Consider the following 17,153-nt stretch of genomic DNA (forward strand, 5'->3'; position numbering starts at 1 on the left):
GGCTGGCCTTAAAACTCACAGAGAATTTCACATCATGCACCCCAATTCTGCTCACCTTCCAGTCTCTCCATGCCTTCCCCCCATACCAGCCCCCCCAAGTGAAGATTTAAAAAAATCAAACTAAACCAATAAAATAAAACAAATAACAAAAAGAAAGAAAAGAAACATCTTCGTTCCTCCGTCTTTCCTGCCTCTCTTACACCTTTTCATTCATCTGGGTGGCTTTGGAATCCACAGTGAGTCACACAGTGTACCCTTTTGTCCAGTCAGCTTTACTTGCCAGTGTTCATGGCAGTGAGTCTGGTTTCTCATACATACATCATCACTGGATCCTCTCTGGAACTCTTCTGGGGTATCCCCGAGTCATGGAGATCCTTCGGGTATCTTTCCACAGGACCAGACCCTTCACCAGCTCCCGCAGTTCCTGGACCACCATGCCCATCCCATCAGGAGGGAGCAGAGTCAGCTTCCCTATGCCCATGCTCCCAGGGTCACCTTTCCAGAGTGTGGGTAGGGGAAGTTCTCTTGCTGCAGCATTCACTGAGGGGCAGAGCCAGTAGAGGGTGGGACTGGCCCAGCATGGCCTTCTGATTCCATCTCACATGGTTCCTGCGAGTTTTTCTCCACCCTCCGCGGGGGGTGGGCACTGTGGTGCTTGTGTCCACTGACGTGCATCCAGAATATAAACAAACAAACACACAAATGTAATAAAAAAAGGGGGGGGGGGAAAGCCTTAGGTCTTACTCCTTTTCAGATCACTTGGAGTGTAATAACAGTATGAAACCCAGGCAGGGCATGGTGGCACACGCCTTTAATCCCAGCACTAAGGAGGCAGAGGCAGGCGGATCTCTGAGTTTAAACCCAGCCTGGTCTACAGAGTGAGTTCCAGGACAGCCAGGACTACACAGAGAGAGCTTGTCTCAAAACACAAAACAAAAAACTGGGTGTGGTAGAGTATACCTGTGTTTCTAGCACTTGGAGTTAGAGGAAGGGGGATCAGAAGGTCAGGGTAGCCTTGGTTTTACAGAGAATTCGAGGTCAGTTTGGAACACATTTGATACAGTCTTGTTTGTTTTGTTTTTCGAGACAGGGCTTCTGTGTAGCTCTGGTTGTCCTAGAATTCACTCTGTAGACCAGGCTGACCTTGAATTTACAGAGATCCACCTGCCTTTGCCTCCCCAGTGGTGGGATTAAAGGTGTGAGTCATTACTGCCAGAGTATACCCAGTCTCAAAAAGAAAGAAATTAAGCCAGGCTTATTTGAGGCCAGCCTGGTCTACAAAGAGAGTTCCAGGACTGCCAGCGTTGTTACACTGAGAAATTCTGTCTTAAAAAACAAAAAATAAAAATAAATAAATAAATAAAAGGTATGTTCAATTATTTTCTAATATTTGCCTTAAAATAACCCTGAACAAGAGCAATAAGTAGAATAGAAACAGCAGGAAGTTAGTGATTATTTTATTTTATTTTGATTATTTTATTTTTAATTCTGTCGGTGATAAAGAACTCATGGCCCTATATATGTTAAGTAGGTGTCTACCATTAGACTACACTTCCAGGCAGAGTTGAGGGTTATTTTCTTTTTTAATGAAGTAATGGGGAAAACAGGAGGGAAGGGAGGGTAAAAGAGCCAAGAGCAGGGCAACAGTCATGTCCTTAGTGCCGGTGTGTCCGCATCTGCTTTCGGATCTGGAGAGCTTCCACAAGCTAGATTTGTCATTGGCTGAAGACTTTCCAGCAATCCCGAAGCAGGACAAGCAGACAGCCTCAGCTCTGTCCCTCCCTTCCCCTCCCCCTCCCCCTCAGCTTCACATCTGGTGCTGATGTCAACAGTGAGGTGGGCGGTGACCGTGTTTTTCAGCTCCCTCCCAGCCTCAGGGGAGGGGTGACTCCCCCATCCCCACCCCTTACTCAGGACACAAGCAGAGGGGGTCCAGTCCTGGGCCAGAAACAAACTTTTATTGCAAAACGGGGACTTCGAAGCCACAAAGAGGTCAGGTATGGCCTCTGTCCTATTATGGAGGGGCAGAACCCATCCACCCTTCCAGGGGACCGCTAGGAAATGGTTGGATGGAGATTTAAAAATTTTGTTCTTTGAGCAGTGCTGGGGATTGGATCGTAGGCTTCACAAATGCTAGGCAAGTGCCCTGCTTCTGAGTTACATCTCCAGCCCCCCGATGGGGACTTCGATGCCAAATAAAGTCAAGATGTGTCTGAGAGCAGAGCCCTGGTTAAACTTGAGTACATAAACATGGCTGGGCAAGTTTCTCCTTGGGGTAGCTGGTCCTCATTTGTACAAGGTCTGTGTGCACAACTACAGGCCAGGAAACATTTATATTTGGGACAACTTGTTGGAGGGAGTGTGTTCAATGAACAAGGTTGTGGAGGAAGCCAGGAACAGTTTTGCCATCATGGTGTATCTTGGTAGGAAGAAATTCGGAAGAGCCAAGACATTGTCACATATGGTCCGGCTGTGTGACTAGCTGGCTGGTGGCTATAGGTGGAGGTAATCATGTGCCTGGATGGTGGTGAGGTCATCATGGGAGTAGACAGGCTCTGGCTGGGATGTGACCCCAGCTGGGGCATGCTGTTTTCTATGGCAGGGACCCAGCGACGGCAGTGACGGACAGGGAGGATGTATGAATCCTGAACATGGCTGGGCTGTCTGTGTGGCTGTGTGGGTGGTAGCTGGGTTGGGATTGGGAGCACAGGGAGCCGTGTCGTGGATGGGCTTGGTGGGGAATCTGATAGGATGCTTGTGAGTTCAGAAGGTGTGTATGACATTTGTGTAGTCTGAAAGCCTATGCAGCCCCTTAGTGGTGCATCCCTGTAATTCCAGAGCTCAGGTATTTGAGGCAGGAGGATCACAAGTTTGAGACCTGCCTGTGCTACATAGCGAGACCCTGGTTCAGATAGCCTTCTCCAAAAAAAAAAAAAAAAAAAAAAAAAGGATATACATATACATCAGTTGCCTTGCTGTGTAGCGGGGTGTGGTGCCTGGTCACACGGTGTGCGGTGTGGTGTAGCTCCTGAGACACCTGGTGCACACACCCCCTCGAGGCAGCCATCCCAGGTGGCTCCCACCCTTCTTCATCTAGACTGGTCACCCGTGGGCCGGAGCTGCAGTTGGAAGTCTGGGGGGATGTTGAACAGTCCACTGACCGCCGGCTGCAGGCTCAAGTCACCTAGTGGGCATGGCGTCTCCAGGGAGAAGGCTTGGAGGATAGCGGTGAAGAAAAGCCAGAGCTCCGCCCGAGCTAGGCCTTCTCCCAGGCAGACTCGTTTACCTGGTGGTGGAGGGGGACCTGAGTCAGCTGTGCTCACATCTGGGAGCAGGGGGCGGAGGCAGTCGACAGGGACTCTGGGGTGCAGGAAAAGCGCTGCCCCAAACGGCACTGAAACCCACTGGTTATAAGCAATCAGCACCCTTTGGTTACCCCTAAGACCCAGTAGATACCTAAGGAGAAGGGCAGGAAGGCTTCATGTTTCCTCAAATGGCCATCGGTGTCCAGGAAGCGGTCTGGGTGGAATTCTTCTGGGTTCGGGAAAACCTTGGGGTCATGCAGCACAGAGCCGATCAGGGGGAAGACCTCAGTGCCCTGGGGGACAAGTTGGAAGTTCACACACTTGGTTTCCTAGATTGATACTTTTAATGTAACTTACTTTAAAAAATAAAAAAAATAAAACAAGATTTATTTGCTTTTTTGTTTTGTTTTGTTTGAGAGATGATTTCTCTAAGAGCCCTGGCTGTCCTGGAACTAACTCTTATAGACCAGGCTGGCCTCGAACTCACAGAGATCCGCCTGCCTCTGCCTCCCGAGTGCTGGGATTAAAGGCGTGCGCCACCACTGCCAGGTCATTTTTTTTAATTGAGCTGGGCGATGGTGGCACATGCCTTTAATCCCAGCACTCTGGAGATACTTAGTGAGACCCTGTCTCAAACAAAAAAGCAAACAACCAAACCCAAACATGCTGTCAGCCTTAAGTAAAATCCTCTGTGTCTCTCACTCTCTCTTTCCTTCCATTTACTCTTACTTTCTCTAAAGACAGGGGCTCACTATGTAGCCCAGGCTAGCCTTCAACTTTCAGCAATTCTCCTGCCTCAGTTTCAGAGTGCTGGTATATAACAGGCATCTGCCACCACATTGGGATAGCCAAATCTTTCTTTGGACACTCATCCACACTGCCACGTGTGTGGCAGTTGCACACAATGCCCTCCCTCCTGTTCACTCTCCTTGAATCTCTGGAATAAGCCCAGGAAGGAGATAATAATACCCCCAATTTAAAGACAGGGAATCTGGATGTCAGCACTTGTCAGTAATCTCAACACTCGGGAGGCTGAGACAGGAAGATGGCAAGTCTGCAAGTTCAAGGCCAGCCTGGCCTACTTCATAAGATCTTATTTTAAAAGAAAAAGAAAGAAAGAACGGGCACGTGTCTAGGGGTGTAAGCGGTGGAGCCCTTGCCGAACATGTGAGAGGCGCTGGGTTCAACCCCTGCTACCCCATGCATGGATGATAAAAGATGAAGAAGCTAAGGCCTGGAGCTCTAACGGTAGCCGAAGGAAAGCCCGGGCAGCCTAGCAGAGCGTGTTATTTTTACACTGTTTTGAAAACTTGGGAGTATGTTGTGATTCTGAGATTAAGCTGTGCTATCTGAAGTCACCTCTCTGGGGAATGTCTCCGAGAGGCAAAGGCAAGGCTGTGTGTGGGAGGGCTGTCCATGAAGGCCACAGCCAGGCAGGGCTGCAGCCTCTTGGCTACGGTTCTCAACCTCCCTAACACTGCGCCCCTTTAATGCAGTTCCTCATGTTGTGGTGACCCCACAACCGTAAAACTATCTCGTTGCTACTTCATAACTGTAATGTTGCTGCTGTTATGAATCATACATAATGTTAGTATCCGATATGCATGATATCTGATATGTGGCCCCTGTGAAAGGCTCATTCAACTCCCAGCTTGAGAACCGCTGCCTTAGAGGGTGAAGGCAGGCCACCGGGAGGAGTTCTTGGCTAAGCAGTCTGGCCCATGGGTTGTGACCTGGGAAGCTGAAGTGAAAAGTGTCATTGGACTGTTGTTAAATAACAGATAGGCAGATAGAAGTTTAGGTCCTGGGTTCAAATCCTATCTTCCCTCTTGAGGGCTTGGTACGTTCATAGAGATCCTAGTTTTTGTAAAATGGGTGTGATAATTACACAGGATTGTTTTGGAAACAAAATAACTAAAAGAAAGCATCCAAAGCAACAGCTGGCACACCGTAAAGGGTATGTTTGATTCATGTTATTATGATACTGTGGCTGCCCTTTCTAAGTCCACAGGGCACCTACCCACCAAAAGCTGGACAGGTGTTCCACAAGCATTATCTTTCAAGTCCAAATGGATATTATTATTATTCCAAATTGATAAGAGGGGTATCTTGAGGCTCAGTGGATAAAGTAATTTGTTCAAGTTCCAGCTAAGAAAACAGCAGGGCTGAAAACAGGAAGATATGAGTCTAGAAGGAGCCACGCCACTGTTATCTCAGGACTGAGGATATGCCGCCCCCTGGTGGCTGTATGTTTGAAGTGCTTTTCAGTTGGGGCCAGAGAGAAAGGGGTGGTGGAGGGGAGGATCCAGACAGAGAAATCACCATCAGGGGACTTTTCGACATCGCCCTAGATTTCCAACTGCAGCGCTGCCCCCCGGGTCTGTCCCCAGGGCAGAGATAACTGCTCTGGCCGTGTCATCCACCCACCTGCGGCAGAGTGTATCCGCGGAAGCAAGTGGTCCTCGTGAGGGTATGGGGCATTCCCAAGGGCACCAGCGCCAGGAGCCGCTGCGCCTCGTGTAAAACTGCATCGGTGTAAGGGAGGCGAGCGCGATCGCTCAGACTCGGAGCCCTGCCGGGTCCCAGCTCCTGGATCAACTCTTCCCGAACTCGCTCTGCATGCAAGAGGAGGGTTGCAGGTCAAGGGTGGGATGGACTCCCTGATTCTCCTGGAAGCCTCATCTTGTGCAGCGGTGGTTTGGGGGTGATGCTGGCAGCATGCGCGGGGCAGAGCTAGGCCTGGGGTCTTGTTCTTCCTTACTAAATGCTGGGATTACTGCTGTGCACTGCCACACCTGGATGATGACTCCAACTGCGTGTGGTGGGGGGTGGGGGTGGGGGCGTATGCGCACAAGTGTGCTTGGGTGGAGACCCAAGGAGGGCGTCAGGTTCCTGCTGTAGTCTCCACCTTATTCCCTTGAGACAGAGTCTCTCACTGAACCTGGAGCTCAGCTGACAGCCAGCAAGTCCCAGAGATTCTCCTGTCTCAGGTCCTCATCCCTTAGTGCTGGAGTTATAGTTAAGTACAGACATGCCATGCTTTTTACCGGTGGTGGGGATTTGAACTCAGGTCCTCACGCTTGCGCAGCAAATGTTCTTACCCCCTGAGCCATCTCCCCAGCCCTGATTACAATTAATTATTTAATCTCCAGTCCTGATCCAGTGTCTTGTGGAGCTTGGATCCATCTGTTTTTGTGATCTTCGGCCTTTCCATGGTGACTTTAATATCTACCCCACCTTCCCCCACTCCCTTTCTCTTGAGACAGGGCTATGCTATGTAGCCAAGGCTGGCATTCACTATGTAGAGAAGGCTAGCCGTGAACTTGTGGCAATCAACCTGCTTCAGGCTTTCTATGTGCTGGGATTACAGGCATGAGGCACTGTCCCTGCTCAACATCCCCTTTGAAATCAACTCTGTCTCCATTCTTCCTGTGCTTAGCTCGGTTTCCCAGCTAGAAACTCAAGTCTGCCCCTGGACAAATCTGTCCTTCCTTCTTCTGCCCTCGCCCCTATTTCTCCATAGCCTGGTCAAGCCCCAGGTTTCTGTTCATACAATCCACTGTGTGTGTGTGTGTCTCTGTGTGTGTCTGTGTGTGTATGCATGTTGGAGCAGGTAGCTGGGAATGATACCTAGAGCCTCATGGATACTAGGCAATCACTCTACCCTTGAGCCATGCCCCCACCTCACCGGTGGATTTGGAGCAAGGGCTCTTGAGCCCCTATACCCTTCCCCTGAGATTCTAGGCAAGAGCTCTGCCACTGAGCTACATCTCCTACGGTTCATCCCGTCGTGGCAGCTGGATGATTTTCTAAAACGCAGCTTTAAGCTGAGTGTGGTCTTTCTCATCTATAAACTCAGTTGAGGCAGGACACTGAGTTAGAGGCCATCCTGGGCTATAACAGTGAGTAGCAGGCCAGCTTGGGCTATGGAGTAAGACCGTATCTCAAATAAAAATATCAATGAATAAATGCAAATGTAATTGCGTCTTCCCTGCTCAAGGTCCTTCTGTGGCTCCCCACAACTGGAGACAAGGCACGTGATAAAGTTGACAAGGTGTCACAGGTATGTCGTGTCCCGCCTCCCATTGTTGCTCGCTTGCTCGGACCATGCTCAGAAGCTCCCTCCCCACTTGGGGAACCCTAAACTCTGTGCTCATTTTCATTTCCCTGCACAATCTGTCCAACACTTGGGTGTCTGAAACCGGGCTGGTGGTTTTTCAAGACAGGGTTTGTCTGTAGCTTTGGAGCCTGTCCTGGAACTCAATCTGTAGAGCAGGCTGGCCACAAACTCAGAGATCTGCCTGCCTCTGCCTCCCGTGTGCTAGGATTAGAAGCGTGAGCCACCACTTCCTGAAGGGAACGATTTCTTACGTTGCACCTGAGGGTATTTCATCAGGAGCAGGAGGGCATAGCGGATGGTGGCACCGACGGTCATTGTCCCAGCAAACAGCAGGTAGGTGACTGTCATCAGCAAGTTCTTCTCGGTGAATTCTGTGCCCGGCTCCTGTTTCTCCTGAGCAGTAAAAGAAATGTTTGGGACTAGTTGAGAAATGAGGAACTGTTATTTGAGTCAGATAGAGATTCATAATTTAATTTTTTTTTTGAGACAGGGTTTCCTCTGTGTAGCTTTGGAGCCTGTCCTGGAACTCTCTTTTGTAGACCAGGTTGGCCTTGAACTCAGAGAACTGCCTGCTTTTGCCTCCCGTGTGCTGGGATTAAAGGTGTGTGCCACCACTGCCTGACAATCTTTTTTTTTTTTTAAATTTTGTGTGTGGGTTTGTGTGTGCCATGACATGCACTTGGAGGTTAGAGGACAACTTGCAGGAGTAGCTCCAAGGTAGTCAGGCTTGGTGTCAAACACCTTTATCCACTGAGACATGCCATTGTCCATTCCCCCTGCTTTGAAACAGGGTCATATGTAGCCCAGGCTGGCCTTAAGCTTGCTAAATAGCTGAAGATGACTTTCTGCCTCTTCTTCCCAGGTGCTGGTATTACAGGTGTGAATTACCATTCCCAGGTCACGTGGCACTACGAGTAGAACCCAGGGCTTCCTGCACGCTAGGCAGTGGCATAAGGGTAGAGAAAGAGACCTGAAAGTTTAGCCCCTGGGAGGCAGAAGCAGAGGGATCTCTGCAAGTTTCAGGCCAGTCTGGGCTACAGAGTGAGTTTTGGGCCAGCCTGGGCTACAGCATGTCTTCTGGGCCAGCCTGGGCTATAGAGTAAGACATCTCACCAAAACTAAAAAGGAAAGAGATCGATGGAAATCCTCAGGATTTCCTGAAGAAAGCACTGTAAAGCAGGTTAGATCGAAGAAGGGACAGTCTCTTCCCCCAGCAAAGTTAGCCATTCCCGGTCCCACCCTGAGTTCAGCCCAGAGATGAGGACTCAGCAGATGCTAAGTAAACAGATGATCAGGCAGGCCATAGTCAAGTTTCCACACCTGTGCCATCTTCAGCAGGAAGGCATCAACGACATCACGTGCAGGAGCTGAAGTGTGGGTGCTTCCCTGGTGCCGCTGTACCTGCTGGACAGCGAAGACAGCCAGGGTGCCCAGGTGGCGCTGCAGCTGCTTGTGTGGGCCCGGCAAGGGCTGCAGTAGCCAGGAGAACATCTCGTAAGCCTGTGGGTGCAGAAGGCAGCTTGTTCTCAGTGTGCTTGGTAGGAATCACTGAGGCTGGAGAAGGCTTCGACCATTTACCTGGCCCCACGGGGAGCTGATCGCCAACAAGGTACCACTTGCTGCCTGGATCACAGCCTGGAACTCTTTATCTTCATAGGGCAAACGGATGCCAAAGATGAGGGAACAGACGACATTAGAGGTGGCCTGGGCCAGCAGCATGGAAGGATTGAATGGTCGTCCTGGGAGTCATGGATGGTGGGGGTGGGGGGAAAGGGAGAGAGAAGACTGGATTAGATGAAGACATGTGGCAGAAAGAGTTAGAGCTAGATGTGGTGACTCACACCTGTAATCCTGGCCTTCGAAACATTGAGGCACGAGAATTGCTGGGAGTTCAAAGACAGCCAGGGCTACAGAGTGAGTTGTGCTTCAAAAAATAAAAACAACAAAAGTTGATGCCCGTCTCTGGGTCATACATTTGTGGTCTTGACCAGCCAGCAGCAAATTAAGAATGGGTGATGTTGAGAAAGGCAAAAGTTTTGTTCAGAAGTGTGCCTGGAGCCGGGCGGTGGTGGTGCACGCCTTTAATCCCAGCACTCGGGAGGCAGAGGCAGGCGGATCTCTGAGTTCGAGGCCAGCCTGGTCTACAAGAGCTCGTTCCAGGACAGGCTCTAGAAACTACAGGGAAACCCTGTCTCGAAAAACCAAAAAAAAAAAAAAAAAAAAAGAAGAAGTGTGCCTGGTGTCACAATGTGGAAAAGGTCGGCTAGCGTAAGACTGGACCAAATCTCCACGGTCTGTCTGAACGAAGATGGTCAGGCCGCTGGATTCTCTTACACAAATGCCAACATGAGCAAAGGTACCACCTGGGGAGGGGACCTGAGAGAGCATGTGGGGAATGCCAAAAAAGTACATCCCGGAAACAAAAACGATAGAATGAAGAAGGGAGAAAGGGCAGACCTAATAGCTTATCTTAAAAAGGCCACTAACGAGTAACACCACTGCCTTATTACGTAACAAATGTCTCATGTCTTTTAATATTTACTGTGAGTTAACTCAGACACCAACATTCACATCATGAATGGCAACAGCGCTTTTTGTTGGGCAGTCCTGATCCAAGTAAAGCTGGCTTATGCGTGGGAAGGTGGATGTGATCTTTCTGCATCAATACCATTGTGCTCTCCCTTCCTCGAGATGAGATTGGACTAAATTAGTAATCTTCCATTCTCCACAAAGATGGGACTGAAACCGCAGACCTACTGACTGGTTTTGTATTTTGATTTATGTAACTGGGCATATGAATGTGTTTAAACACGGGGAAAATTCTGTCACTGTCTCAGAAACAAGTTTCAGTTCGTGTTCACTGGCCCGTGACGGGCAATGGCTAACCGTCCGGAAGCAACTTGACAACACCAATTTAATTAGAATTCCCTATGTCGAAGGAGCTGCCTTTTCTTATTTTATGTACACTGGTGTTTTGTATGTATGCATGTCTGTGTGAGGGTGTCGGATCCCCTGAAACTGAAGTTACAGACAGTTGTGAGCTGCCATGTGGGTGCTGGGAATTGAATCGGGGCCTCTGGAAGAACAACCAGTGCTCTTAACTACTGAGCCATCTCTCCAGCTCTGGGTGCTGCCTTTTCTTGCTGAGAGGCACTTACTGTTGCTTATGCATATTGACAAATAAAGAGTATTTAACACACGCGCACACACACACACACACACACCCAAGACCCCAAAAACAAAACAAAGAATGAAAGGAGCCGGGTGTGGTAGCTGGCACCTGTAATCCCAGCACTTGGAGGTTGAGGTAGAAGGATTAGTCACCAGCTCCAGGCCAGCCTGGTCCAACTAGTGAAATTCCTCCATCTTAAACAAGACAAAGCAGGTAGGGGGTAAAGATGGAAGAAGGGAGAGAGGGGGAGGGAGAGAGAGAGAGGCTGCCGAAGGCTGCCAATGTCCCAGGGACAGAGAGAGCTGTGTGGCACCCCCAGGTATGGAAGGATTCAGTCAGTGTGGAGGTGAACAACCCCTCCCGCCTGCCCCTCCTAGCAGATTCACACCCCCCCCCCCCCCCCCCGTAACAATTGGAGATGGCTCCTCTTCCTCTTGGCTGGAAGCATTTGCTGGCCCCTCCCTGCTGACCTTCTGTCTTCTGGAAGGCCTCCACCAGGCTCTGCACCTCTGCTTGGATCAGCTCCTCGCCTTCTCTCTTGCCCATGCCCAGGTCCCGTAGCGCGATTAGGGTGAACTTCCTCAGCTGTTTCCACCGCTCCCCGTTGGCAAAGAAAACCCCTGCACAGAAGGCTAGATTCAAGAAGGAACTGGCTCCTTCCTCCCAGGGCTCTGCCCTGAACCTGTACCAGCCTGGCAGGTGTGTGTGTGTCTGTGTCTGTGTGTGTATATATATGTGTGTGCATGTGTGCACGCATGTGTGTGTATGTATATGTGTATGCATGTGTGTGTGCACGTGTGTGTGTGTGTGCCAAGAACTCAATAGGTGTTCCATAAGTGCATAACTGAATTAGATTTTTATCCTTTGAGCTTAAGCCAGAGGAGACAGTCTCTCAGATGGGGGACTACCCCTCCCCCTTAAGCCAGAGGAGACAGCCTCTTGAATGGGTGACTATCCCTCCCCCTTAAGCCAGAAGAGACAGTCTCTTGAATGGGTGGCTACCCCTCCCCCTTAAGCCAGAGGAGACAGTCTCTTGAATGGGTGGCTACCCCTCCCCCATCACCTTTTCATCTCTCCTTGCCTCATCTGCCCATCCCAGCACATATGGGCGGATGAGGCCATGGTGAGAGAAGGTTGGAATTACGCTGTCTTCTCCTTTACCCACGACACTTATTCGGCACAGACCTCCCCTTCTGAGCTCAGTGCTGTGACTCTTGTTGAAGGCTGGCTTATAGTGGCAGTTGGAAGCTGTCCTTGGCCCCCTCATGTCTGAAACTAGCTTGCAAACCATTCCCCTCCCTGCCTCAGCCCCACCATCCTCCCGCTGAACAGAGTCCTAGGCCTCTCTGGCTCTTGTTTCTTCCAAATAGCATCTCTTGCCATGCTTAGCCTTTGCCCTGGTCCAGCTCGGCTCCTCCCTGGGCTTCCAGCCGTCAGTTCTACGAACTTTGCAGTCTTTCCCTGTTGGAAAGGCACAGCCCGCAGAAAACCAGAAGCCCAGCTGCTCTGGTGTGACTCACAGGCTTGCAAGGTGGCCAGAGTCACGCTGACTTTTAGCTTTATTAATCATCTACTACAACATCTCTCATTTCCTCAAAGGCATCATGATCGCTCACCTCGACCTGTGCCCTTGCTGTTTTCTCTGTCTGTATCATGCTCATGGCTCTTGACCATGAACCTAGGGCATTGCACATGATAATCTCTCTACCACTGAGTCCCACCCAGCCCATCACTGGGGGATTCTAGGCAGGGGCTCTACCACTGAGCCAAACCCAGCCCCTCACTGGAGGACTCTGAGAGGACCCTATCACTTAAATACATCTCTAGCTACAGCTTATCCTTTTATTTATTTTAAAAGATTTACTTTGTCAGGCGGTGGTGGCGGTGGTACACACCTTTAATCCCAGCACTCAGCAGAAGTAGGTGGATCTCCGTAGTTCAAGGTCAGCCTCACCTACAGAGCTAGTTCCTGGACAGTCAAGTAAAATCTGGTCTCAAAAAAATTTTTACTTAACTTTATTCTTTATTTCTGTGTATGTTCACGTGTGTTCAAGTGCTTGGAGAGGCTGGAGAAGAGCCTCTGAAGTTGGAATACAGGCTATTGTGAGCTGCCTAATATGGGTGCTGGGAACAAAACTCTCTAAGAGCAGCAAGTGTTCTTAACCGCTGAGCCATCTCTCCAGACCCCATTCTTTCATTTTTAATTGTCTATGATTCTTTTTGAGAGGGTCTTTTTATGTAGCCCAGGCTGGCCTGAATTCCTAGCAACTCTCCTGACTCAGCCTGTCGAGTACTTGAATTAAAGAGTAAGGGCTCTCGGCTGCTTCACTGTGCCTGGTGAACTCCATCCTTTGTGTTTCAACCTAGACGGCGCCTCTCTGAGAGACCTGCCTTTAGCCCTGCCCCACTCCAGTTCAGTGCCCCCCCCCCACTCCATCCTGCTCTCAAAGCCCTCACAGTGAGAAGATACTGTGTCCGCCTTGGTCAGCTGTGTTTTCTCAGTACCTAGGACAGGGACAAGCACGCACGGGGAGTCTGTGGGTTGAAGGAATGTGTCCTCCTCTGTGTGAGCACAGGCATGTCCTTCATGGGACACAACTTCCCTTTTCCTCAGCGTGGGCATCCCACGGCGAACAGGCTGGGTCAGAGCCTGCCTGTGGATTCCTAGAATCCTAGCTTTCCCCCCATGCTAGCTTGCCCCTCCTATACTGGCCATTTCCTCTGCGCGCGGTTACTGTCTGATTGATGACAGGTCTGTCTGGATGCTCTAGGGGAAGTAGGCAGCTCTGCCTTAGTCACCACCATGCTGCCAGACTTTTCTGTACTCAGGGCTGCGCACATGCTACATAGCCTGTCTGAATATGAAGGATTATTTCTATGTTCTGGGTCCCCTAGCCTCTTCTTTCTCTTTTGGCTTAGGCATGGAAGTTGTGGCCTTACACAAGCCAGATGGAGGACATGCCCCCCCCCCCACCCACACCCGGCCTTCATTGGTGAAGTCTAGGCAAACACTGCTGAGCCCCTCAGCCAGCCCCTCCCTGGGGGATTCTAGGCAGGGGCTCTACCACTGAGCCTCGCCCCCAGCCACTTACTGAGGGGTTCTAGGTAAGCAGTCTCTACGGAACATGACCTGCGACCATCACTGGTGGGTTCTATGCATGTCCTGCCACCGAACTATATATCCTTAGTCCTGGTTTTTAGAAGACGAGGGTCACACTGTCTTACACTAAGTAGCCCAAGCTGGCCTTGAACTCACTATGTATCCCAGGTTGGCCTGCCTATCAATTCACAGACCACGGAGTAGTAATTACTATCACTGTAGGCTGGCAATTAGTAATTATCATCACTATAGGCTGCAAGCCCAGTTCCCACTTGATCCTTAGTGGAACCCTAAATGACAGTCACCATTATCATCCCCTTTCATAGAGAAAGAAAGAGAGGCACTAAGTCACCTGCAAAACTAACCTCCACACCTGTAAGCGGAGCAGGACCCAGCAGCCCCCATTTGCTCTCATGACTCACCATGACCATCAAAAGTCTTGTCCAGCGTTGCCAACGTTCCACGCCCGCTGAATTCCTCAGCCTGACCTCCCAGGGCCTCTCTTACAGCATCATGGCCAATCAGGACCACCACGCGGCGCCAGGGGCCCAGGTGTACAGTGAACACAGGCCCATATTTCTTACTTAGCTGGGGGGCAGAAAGGGAGAAGAGGGTGGTGACTGGCCCCAGGGAACTGCCTCTGCCAGGCAGGCTGTATTAGTTCCAAGCCTTGTCTTCGGGTAAGGCATGCGGTCTGGCTTTTGCCCCCATACCAGGAACGGGTTCCCCCGCCACCCCAAGCAAAACTCCCTGTTTGGGAAGTTGTTCTTTTTCTTTCATGGGAGTGTAGAGTAGGTTCTTCTTAAACACATTCTATGCCTTCCCTCTCACCTCCAGGCTCTAACCTCTGATCTTGGGGCCATCCACAATCAGATTCCGTTTCCATCCCTTTCCCCAGTATCCAGTTACCCAGTTCAACCTCTGCTAAACCCTAAATCCCACAGCAGTTTCAGTGGAACATGCGTCCCATCTCTCCCTTAGACACCCACCCCGTTTTTCTGTCCTTAAATGTCCCTCAGAATATTTTTGAATGGAATGCTTCATCCCCCACTACCCCAGGCAGGTTGGGACTGCCTCCCCATCCTCCCACCCGATGGCAGGAACTCCCAGCTCCCTCCTAACTGAGCTACACCCATCCTCCCACTCCGGGAGTCTCTGAGGCAGATTCCTTTAGCCCAGGATGCTCTCTGCTCAGCCCCCTCCAGCCTCCACAGGCTTCCAGATGTTTCCCTCTCAACAGGGGTACTGGGGACAAACTTGTCCACTACCATCCTTGCCTTAGAGAGTGCCTGTTTTACAGTTTTGGTTCCAGCTCATTACCTTCCCAGCATTCTGTGGGTTCTTGAGACCTGGGACCCCTGCCCCTCTGGGCCCCGGTCCCATTTCTTACTAAATCTCTATGAGCTGTGTTCCTCCCACCTCTAGTCTCCTTCCCAGGGCATTCTGTCCCTTTCTTAGCACAGGACTACCTGCCCCTGCCCCTTCAGGGCTCACTTTCCCCCTTGGTCCTGCCTCCAGGACTGCGTGATCTCTGCCCTTCTCAACCTGGCCACCCTCCCTGGCTCACCCTCCAGTTCGCTCATTCATAGTCCCTTTGCCCCGAAGACCGCTGCCTCTACCTTCTTCCTAAGAAAGCCCAAGACTCTTGCAGAACCCAGGCAATCAGAAGATCTCCACCCCCCCCCCTCCACCCCCCGCGCTCCCCCTCTCCGGTTAGGATGTTCCCACGTCCCCTCACCCGCAAGAGCCCGGAGTACAGCGCCCCGGGACGCAGCTGCAGGATGTTCCCCAGCAGCGGCAGCGGGGTGGGCCCCGGAGGTAGATAGCCTCGGGCTGGTGTCCTGGGCAGTGCCAGCGCCAGCAGCAACAGCAGCAGCAGCACCAGCAGTAGTGCCCAGGTGCTGGTTGCCTCCATCTCTGCAGGTCGACTCGGTCTCCACCTCCTAGATCCGCCGGGCCAGTTAGGGGCGGGAACGGGGCGGCTCCCTCCTCAACGAAATCAGGCGGGGGGAGGGAGGGGGCGGGGCAGCCTCCTGCAAGGCGTCACTCCCCGCACCCGAATTTCTCCGGCCCGCAGACCCGAGAAGTCCCACACCAACGCACAAACGGATCTCCCAGGTCATCTAGAATTTCCTGGGGTTCAGAGGGCGGAGACAATGACTTGGGCTCCAGGTAGGGCGTAGTAAGCAAACAAGAGGAACCTGGGAGCAGGAGACTTTGGCTGCCTGCAGGGGCCACACCTCGTGGGGCGGTGACCCTGCTTGATTCTTCCTGGCTCCTGCCTCCTCCCGCTTATCTTGGTTCGCGTGCTTGCGTGCAAGTGTGCTGTCTTGGAGGCAGTTTCCTCCCGCATCCTACCTTCACTAACTAGGAGGGATTTGACATTCTGTTGTCCCTAGATTACAAGGTTCCATGACATAGTTATTCGACCTAGGTCAGTCTAGATTTGTTGAACCATTCTTTTATCTTGTTTTGAAAGCCGGCCGTAGGTTGCCCAGGCTGCCCTAGAACTCTGAGTAACTAAGGGTGACCTTGAACTTCTTAATCCTACTGCCTCCGCTGCTCACTGGTGAGATTAAAGGCTTGCTCCATCAAGCCTGGTTTGTTGACTTTTTTAAAATTAGATTTTGAATGTGTATCTGTGTATTTGTGTCTCTGTGTATATGTTCATGTGTGTGCTGGTACTTATTCCTACATGGGTTTTCACAGGCATTGACTTCCCACAATCCCTCTTTCGACTGTATTTATTTAGGCAGGTTCTCTGAAATCCCTCCTCTAGCTGGCCAACTTGCTCCAGGGGTCTCCTGACTTCGTTTCAAAAGTTCTGAGCCTATAAACTCCAGTCCTCATGTGGAAGTGCTTATCCACTCTGCCACCTCCCGGCCCTAATTTCCTTTTTATTAGCATATGCTAATGATACCTATAATGAGTTTCGTTCTGGCATTTTCCTACACACACAACGTATTTTTATCCTATTCAACCTGTTACCTTCTCTTGTTCTACTCCCTCGGAGTCCCCTTCCTCTTTCTACCTAGTCCCCTTTTCTGCTTTTAGTTAGCGGATTTGGATGACCTGATGAGTTTCATCAGTGTAGTTTACAGGGTCTTAGCTGAGAGGTTGTTTAAGGGAGCATAGATTCCTGATTCTGAGGCCACACCACTGAAGAGACTCTCTCCCTCTTCCAAGGACCATCTTAGGGCCCCGGGAGTCCTTCTCTCCTAACTCCGTTCTCTCATTGATTCACTTAGAGCAATGGTTCACAACCTACCTAAAGCTGCAACCCTTTAGTTCAATTCCTCATGTTGTGGTGACTCCCCCAAGTTTAAGATTATTTTCCTTGCTACTGTGAATCATAATGTAAATATCTGATGGTGACGACCCACGGGTCAAGACCCACCGACTTAGCATCAGCTTGCCTACCTGTCGGTGTCCAACAGAGCTCCAGATGTGCTGTGC

At 50.7% G+C, this 17,153-nt stretch overlaps 1 protein-coding gene and 1 pseudogene across 1 annotated transcript; one reads left to right on the forward strand and one right to left on the reverse strand.

Annotated features, from left to right (window-relative positions):
• Positions 1–1,444: 1,444 nt before the first annotated feature.
• LOC119820752 (cytochrome P450 2S1) lies at positions 1,445–15,797 on the reverse strand. The gene is made up of 9 exons (XM_038339319.2): positions 15,436–15,797; positions 14,120–14,285; positions 11,068–11,217; positions 9,004–9,164; positions 8,746–8,925; positions 7,677–7,818; positions 5,733–5,920; positions 3,457–3,598; positions 1,445–3,286 (listed from the first exon to the last, which is right to left on the reverse strand). The coding sequence occupies exons 1-9, from the start codon at positions 15,610–15,612 to the stop codon at positions 3,090–3,092; spliced, it is 1,503 nt and encodes a 500-aa protein (XP_038195247.1). The 5' UTR covers positions 15,613–15,797; the 3' UTR covers positions 1,445–3,089.
• LOC119820753 lies at positions 9,434–9,918 on the forward strand (annotated as a pseudogene).
• Positions 15,798–17,153: the final 1,356 nt, after the last annotated feature.

This window comes from Arvicola amphibius, chromosome 8 (assembly GCF_903992535.2).
Source record: "Arvicola amphibius chromosome 8, mArvAmp1.2, whole genome shotgun sequence".
Taxonomy (NCBI): domain Eukaryota; kingdom Metazoa; phylum Chordata; class Mammalia; order Rodentia; family Cricetidae; genus Arvicola; species Arvicola amphibius.